The sequence below is a fragment of the Alligator sinensis genome, unplaced genomic scaffold (genome assembly GCF_000455745.1).
Source record: "Alligator sinensis unplaced genomic scaffold, ASM45574v1 scaffold404_1, whole genome shotgun sequence".
Taxonomy (NCBI): domain Eukaryota; kingdom Metazoa; phylum Chordata; order Crocodylia; family Alligatoridae; genus Alligator; species Alligator sinensis.
The window spans coordinates 3323858-3331840 of NW_005841839.1; the positions used below are offsets into that span (position 1 = coordinate 3323858).

General features: G+C 47.5%; 1 protein-coding gene across 5 annotated transcripts in view; it reads left to right on the forward strand.

The window, feature by feature from the left end:
• The first annotated feature begins 1021 nt into the window (after positions 1–1021).
• NAGPA (N-acetylglucosamine-1-phosphodiester alpha-N-acetylglucosaminidase) overlaps positions 1022–7983 on the forward strand; it is a 23840-nt gene continuing 16878 nt past the window's right edge. For 2 of the 5 annotated variants that reach the window (XR_003093972.1, XM_006015549.3), the window contains exons 1-3: positions 1034–1567; positions 6565–6704; positions 6933–7041. Coding sequence is in view for 4 of the 5 variants with exons in the window: in XM_006015549.3 (XP_006015611.1) it covers positions 1248–1567; positions 6565–6704; positions 6933–7041 (569 nt within the window). In the remaining variant the exon portion in view is untranslated. Of the gene's footprint in view, positions 1568–6564; positions 6705–6932; positions 7042–7983 lie in introns of all 5 variants that reach the window. The other 3 variants (XM_025203731.1, XM_025203725.1, XM_025203716.1) reach the window with 3 other exon arrangements.

The following is a 7983-nucleotide window of genomic DNA, read 5'->3' on the forward strand; positions in this document are numbered from 1 at the left end:
GGCGGCGGCGCCGGCGCAGAAGAGCAGGCCGCGAGGAGGCTGAGCGCCCCTCCCCCCGCTGGTCAGGAGCAGCCGGCCTCGTCCTTGTCTCACCCATCGCACCCCCTGAGCCGCCCAGCCTTGCAGCACGGCAGAGTTGCGCTGCTTCGTAGTGAGCGGGAGGGAGCTCCCGGTACAACTCTTCTGTCCATCTCTGACTATTCGCTGCTGCCTTGACTGGGGTTTCCTTGAGGCAAAAGTTCTTTCAAGGACTCGTATTTACGTGTTCCTGTTCTGCAGCCCCTCCTGATTTGTCTTCTTAACATAATTGTACTTGAACTCACATATGTTAGCCCCGGGAGAGAGGAGCTGTGTGGCAGATATTGCTTTTTGTCTTTAAGGGGAAGGCTAGTTTAGATGTTAGAAGACCTGATCGCTTACGTTAAGGTGTATCTGTGGTGTCTCATCCTGCGGACTGTAGGGGCTGTAAAGACGGTAGCATGACAGCAACACTTCAGCAGTCCAGCAAACCCTTTGATCCTGGGCTTTCCTAATCTTTGCTCACATGATCCATTGGGTTTTCCCCCACTTCATCTAATACAGATCTTGTCACTAATGTTTTGGGAAAAGTTTTTAGATAAATTCACATTGTACCAACGGCTGCCAACTAAAACACATGTGCATTTACCCACCCCTAGGTAGTCTTGCCCTAGGCTACAGATGAATGTATTGGTAGAAAGCACTTTATGCCAGTGTAACTTGTTTTGCTTTGCTGAAGCAAAATATGGCAAAGCACTTTTATACTGGTATGGATGCGACTGTGTTGAGTGGGGCCTTTGTCACATTAACCATGCTGACATAAGCAGCACCACTCGTGTACAGACATTACATCTTTATCCCTCTGTGCCTTATTTTAGTAGGGGTGGCATAAATGGATTGCACATGCCTTTGCAGGGCTTTGTGCAGATAAACATAAGAAGACTGAGAGGTGCTCAGCTAGTCAGCCATTGGCGGGGGGGGTGATGCAAGAACCTTGGACATGCTGATGGCTGACTGAAGGAGGACTTGTTTCAACAAAAATCTCACCAATCTGTTCTTTCAGGATTTCATTAAATGATGACTTGCTGCTACCATATCCTCCTTCCCAGCATGGCCCACGGCACCCTCACAGGCATGTCAGAGACTGTCAAGGTGTTGTGCATGGCAATGTAACGCATGAAGCCTGGCCCAGCGATAGAAGTACAGGACTGCCAGTGGCTACCACAAGAATGTTTGTTTCTGACATCCCTCCAAAGGACAAGAAGCAAAGGAAGGTCTATGGCCACTTCACTTTTGTGAGGAATCCCCTGAGAACATTCTCTGTGTTAGAGCCCGGTGGTGTAGGAGGTTGCAGTACCAGATGGAGGGCCACTGTGGAAAAGACTGCAAGGCATGGCCAGTGTCTCGTGGCTCAGAATGGTGGCTACTTCGATATGGACACTGGAGAATGCCTCGGGAATGTTGTGAGTGATGGGAGGCTGGTGAAGAATGCTGGAGGCTTGCAGAATGCACAGTTTGGCATCAGAAAGGATGGCACCATGGTATTCGGGTAAGACTGTAGGCAGCTTTCCTGAAGAAGTGTCTTTTCCCAAAAGAGCCAACAGTAATACTGTGGCAGAAGAGTTCTCCTAGGAGTTCACTTCTGCACTCTTCCATGGTAATTTCAGGTATTAGAGCTCCTCACTGTAATAATAGGGTGGACCTGTTGGCTCAGTCTCTGATATTCTTCTCTCTTCCTCTTGGAAGGAAGGGTGGCAGTAAGAGCTTACTGAGCAAGCAACATTAATCACCCTTGTCAGTTCTGGACTCCCTGGGTCATCTTGGGCAATTCACGTAAGGCCTGAACTTCAGGAGTTGTTGCCTAGCCACAGATTCCATTAACTACAACTGCAGTCTTAAGTGTTCAGCTCCTCTGAAAGTCAGGCCCTTAATTTACTGAGCATTTTGGTAAGGCAGGGGGAATGCACTCACTCAGTTCCCCATCTTTAGTCTGGTGATAAGTGACCTCTGTGGACCCTTGTGAGACTTGGTTAGTCTTTGTCAGTGAAGGACTTGAAGCTTCATATTAGACAGTTCTTCATAAAGAGTTGGACTGGTGCTGTTCCTTGCACACAATGCATCTCATTTGCCATGAAGATAGAGTCAAGGATAATAATAGAATGGTCTTCCCAAATCTTGAGTCGATCTGTGCTCCCTGTGCCACACAATACAAGGTTAGTGCAAGTCACAGATCCTTCTCTCCGTTCCACATGTCATTATGCCATACTCTGGTCTTCCACGTTCTCCTCTTGCCTTAGCAACACTTCCCTCTTCTCCTTCCTTTCACCCAGCAAACACAGATATGCACGTGTCTCCAACAGGACCTGATTCAAGAACCACAACAGGGCTGCAGTTAGTTCCAAACATCTCCCTCCCCCCCACACAGTCATAGCATCACAGGGTTGCAAGGGACATCAGGAATCGTCTGGTCCAACCACGGCATGAGTGAAAGAATAATACGCCCAAGTCATCACTGCCCAATGCTTATCCAGGCCTCCAGTGAAAACAAAGGTAGTTTGTTCCACAGCTTTACTGTCTGGCCGTCCTGTCTCCATCTGTCCCCCGCCCCCTGCCGCCTCTTGCAGGCCCTCCACTTCCTACATCTATGAAATAAGTCTTGAATGGGCCTCTGACCTAAGTGGCACATTGGGCCAGCCTGGTTATGTCACCAACACGGGCACTTCATCATGCTTGTTAGTGTGAGTGCTGTACAAGCTAGTAATTTAGCATTTTATCAAGTGTATTTCAGTACACCATTCACAGTCCTCTATGCTCATTTCAAGGCATAGTAGGGCATAAGAGATTTCTCAGGGACTTTTCCAGTATAACCTACTGCATTCGATCAATGCAAAAGGTATTTACAGCATTTTTCCCTGGTATAGACCTTAGCATTGTATCCACAATGAATCTCTTTCCAAAAGCCAGGCAAATGCATAGAAAAAAGATAAGGTGCCAGGGGTGTTAAACTTCAGACACACTGACCCCTCAGGGCAGACCTCCTTCCATTTCCCTGTGAACCTGCATGTCCACTTGAGTCAGGCACTTGGACTTATGACACAATTGGTTCCTGAAAACCGCGTCTTAAGTTGAAATATAACTCGGAACCAATTTTCTCATAAGAAACAATGTTATAAATGGGGGATTGGTTCCTGAACCAAGGCCCAGTACCCTATTTTCACCAACAATACCCCAGAATTTTTTACTTGATCAATTATAGGTGAGTAATATAGCTACATTAATGTATTAATATATTGTAAATAGCGATCATATTGATTTGGAAGGACTTCTTTGAGGTGATTTTGGACTTTTTGAAAGACTCTAGGCTGGAGTCTTTTCAGGAGTCTTAGTTGCAGGTTTTTCTGGAGCCTTGTCTGGTTTCTTAAAGAAAGTCTCCAAGGAAGTTTGGACAGATGTTCTCCAGGGAGATGGGCAATGCAGCAAACTTGTTCGCTGGCATGGAATTGCATCAGATCAAGCGTTGTAAACTTGAAACTGATGTCAGAAAGTTGAAACAGGGTGTCTATTTATAAATATTGTAAGTGTGAAACATTGTAACTTGAAGTGTTGTAAGTCGAGGACTGCCTGTACTCAGTTATGATTCTAACATTAGAAGGTGACTTACCATGTTCTGGTAGATCTGCCCACACAGCCAGGTTGAAATTGAGCTCAGCTCTTCTGGTGAATCGTAGCACTGCTCATCTTGTGGGGCTCCCCTTCACCTTCCCACACAGCTCATCAGCGCATTTGCCAACACAGCCCTGTCTGCAGGTTTACAAACACCCTCTCCCTACTTGCACCATATCTCATGAAGCAACTGAGCAAACCAGATTCTCACCCTCAAGGCCACTGTCACTCTCAGTAAGCGAGGGAGGAGAAAAAATAACAGGTCACTTGGCCTACACCTCCTAAAATGCGTCTGAACAGCTCAGGGGTGAGTGGGGGGACAGAAGGGCAACCCAGAAGCTGGCTGACAAGAACTCTGATGTCTGAGTTGCTTGCCAAGCCATGCAATGCCTCAGGGCAGGATGAGGAGATGTAGAAGCCGAATAGACGCAGCCTGGCTGGAAAGCAAGCTCCATCAGTGCTCTCCTCCCCCCTCCTTTGGCACAGCACCACACCCTTAAGCAGCTCCAGTTTCACACAGACCTAACTAGACTCTTTACTGAGAGTTTGTTTCAAGGATCCACAACCACAGCCCCTGTGCACAGGACAGTGGAAATGTTTCCTTCTGGGAGCCATTCACCACTGTTTCTGAGCTTAGTCTCAAAGGGGACTGCTAAAAAAATGTGTGGCTAAGACTGTCACCTTCTGTGGCTGAAAAGCTGTGCCTACTGAGACTAGCCTGTTCTACTGTTTGCTCCACTTCCAGCTTCCCACTTTAGCCACCTTCTGGGGTTTTTTTGCAGTTTAGTTATATCTATGCTGGTAGCTTATTTTAGTATAAGTGCCAGAAAAGCAGAGTTCCTAACCCCTACATTATAGTCTTCATTCATGGACCTACAATTTAAGTTGGCAATGGGACAATTAGAACAGGTCTGTCCAACTTTTAAGTGGGCAGGGGTTGCCAGATGCACAGGACATATCAACACAGTACAGGGTTACCATATTTCCAGGTCCAAAGAAGAGGACATCTATCACTGTGGGGGGGTGGTAGTGACATGCGGGTGCCCTGCCCCTGCCTATTCTGTTGCCCCTCACAGAAAACCTGGACATTTGTTCTTATTTTAAAAACCCACCTGGATGCAGCATGAGGGTCCAAAAAAGAGGACATGTCTGGGAAAACCCGGATGTATGGTAATCCTAGCCATGACCCCCTATTGCACCACATGGACACTCTAAGCTACTGGCCTCCCTGGCCCTGTGTGCTATGCGACACTTCCACCCTTTGGGACAAGAAGTGAAAGCTGGACAAGGGAGAAGGATCCCAGAACACCCAGCTGCTGGGCGGTGCAGGGGGGGGAAGGATAGTGGCAAAGTGGGAGCAAGGGGCCGGTAGATTAATCCTTTATGGGCTTCATGCAGCCCAAGAGCCACAAGCTGAGCAGCCATCTCATGCCAGGATGCTGCGCCCCTCACTCCTTTCTGTGCTGATGGCCACCAAATCTGATGCATCTTAACTACGCTGGCCTGATGGACTGCTACACTTGAATGGACTTGCTGAACTTGGCCGTAAGCTGTGCAGGGAAAGCAGAGTCCTCAGGCCTGAAGTGCTTCAGGAAGAGGTTGTAATCCTTTCAGGGTGTAGTTATGAACAAAAATTACCCACAAAGCCTAAGGCAAGCCCCACGCCCACTGGAATGCAGCTTACATTTGCAGAAGGGAAGATCAACCCTTATCCTCAACGAGAAACAAAGTATGTTTCTTATCACCCATCCCTAGCAATTGGCACTGTGGAGTCACTGTGTGCCAGCAGTGACTTGGGTGTTAGCCACAGAAACATAGATATCAGCTGTGAACAGGGTTCCGCTCTTGGCTTCTGAAGTGGTGCAGGAAGTAGCTTGGTCTAGTGTGCATGCATGTGGTCAAGCTGCTGTCAGCACCAATTCAGCCACCCCTACTTCTGAACTCCGCCAGCAGAAGTAACACAGACTTCCTAATATAGGCAAAGCATTAGTCTGGCATCACTAATGGGTAGAGAATCACAGAACATTAGGTTTCAAAGGGACCTCAGGAGGTCATTTAGTCCAGCCAACTGCTCAAAGCAGGACCACCCCCAATTAGATCATCTTAGCCAAGGTCTTAAAAACCCCCAAGGAGGTTCCACAACCTCTCTGGGTAACCTGTTACAGTGCTTTACTACCCTCCTTGTGAGAGTTTTTTCTAATATCTAACCTAAACTTCCCTTACTTCAACTTGAGACCGTTGCTCCTTGTTCTGTGATCTGCCACCACTAACAACAGTCTAGCTCCATCCTCTTTTGAACCCTGCTTCAGGTAGCTGAAAGCTGCTGTCAAATGCCCCCTTGGGCTTCTCTACAGACTAAATATGCCCAGTTCCTTCCACGTCTCCTCATAAGTCATGTGCCTCAGCCCCTGAACCATTCTTGTTGCCCTCTGCTGGACTCTCTCTAATCTGTCCACATCCTTTCTGTAGTGGGGGCCCCAAAACTGGACACAGTACTTCACATGTGGCCTCACTGGTGCTGAATAGAAAGGACTGATCACTTCTCTCAATCTGGTGGCAGTGCTCCTACTAATACAGCCCAGCATGCTATTTAGCCTTCTTTGCAACAAGGACACACTTGGCTCGTTGTCCACTGTACCCCCAGGTCCTTTTCTGCAGTTACTGCTTAGCCAGTCAGCCCCCAGCCTGTACCACTGCATGGGATTGTTCTGTCCTAAGTATAGGAGTTTGCACTTGTCCTTATTGAATGTCATGTAGTTTCCTCTAAGTTGTCAAGGTCTCTCTGAATCTTAGCCTTACCCTCCAGTATATCTACTGCTCCCTACAAACAAGGGTAACACGCTTTGTCAAAGTGCTGTGCAACCTCCCTGTTCTCTCTTCTAGTTACCTTTCTGAGGAGGATGTCTTGGACCCAGTGAATCCATTCATGCAGCTGGTGAGCGGGGTGGTCTGGCTCTTGAGAAACGGAGAGGTGTACATCAATCAAAGCAAGACAGCAGAGTGCGACGAGACTCAGACCACAGGTAGCGATTCAAAGCTACAGCCTCCTGCTCACAGACCAGCAAGTAGACTAAGACTGCACTGCACTTGCTTGCTTTTGGTTCAGTGCTTGAAGTCTGATCTATGTGAGGTGGGAAGGGGAAGGTTCCTGTGCAGCCTCCTGGTCAGTCTCTTATAGAGAGAGTTATTTTCTAGATTAAGTCTGACTTCTTCAAGCACCTGGTTTGGATGTTGTGTGCTGTTTCCCACAGGCAACTTTGACAAGTTTATCAACGTGATATCTGCCAGGACAGCTGTGGGGCATGACAGTCAGGGGCAGCTGATCTTGGTTCACGTGGATGGACAGACTGATGCCAGAGGGTAAGGCCATGCACTCCTTGAACAAACTCCCGGGGCATGTACCAGTGTATTTAAAAGGCTTGATCTTGCACCGTGGAAGTTGTTGGGATTTGGGTCACTGCTGGTAATGCTGTTACTTTCAATGGGAGTAGATTGGGCCTATTTTTGACCAAAGGTCATTCCAACAGTAACACATGGAAACGGTTCAAACTAGATGCATCAGAAACACAATTTAAACTTGATTTGTCCTGGAAGCCAGAGAGGAGATGCAAGCTTTTGTCCCAGACTATTAATTCAAGACTTTGGGATGAAAAAACCAAAAAGTGTTTAACATTTCTGCTTAACTCAGCCATGGTAGCACTCTCAGGCTTAGCACAAGGTGGGAGTTTGGCCCTTCTATGTATTATTGAAAATTAAGGGAGTGCTGTCAACTTGAAATAGAATTAATTGATGAAAGAGGTTAGTTTCAGGCCCCCTGCTGTACCACAATTACAGGCTCCCTCCCTACCACAATTACCTCTACTATAATTAAGGATATCTTTTGCCTGTGAGAGACACAAGCAAGCTGCATTCTGCTGCTCACCACAGCTTTCAGGCAGAGGCCCGATCTGGGTGGACTGAGGTTTTTTAAATTATTCTGATATGCAGAATGGATATGGGCTGTCAGTATCCAAGAGCCAAGCTAGGTGCAAGCCCCTGGTGTTCATTCCATATATAAGAACAAATCTGTATCAGGAGGCCTCAGTGCAGTTTTCCGTAGTGCCAGATTCCTAAACTGGATGTTTCCACTGGCATAGCTAAAGCAGTGCAAAAAAAAAATCTGAGTATAGATGCTTGGTTTCTGTACATTTGGCATCGCTAGGAGCTGCTGAATCCACAAGCACCATATGGGCCACCTGCCACCACTTGTGCCCATTGTGCAGGTGCGATTCCCTCCCTCCCCCTTGCTACAGTTCACACTGT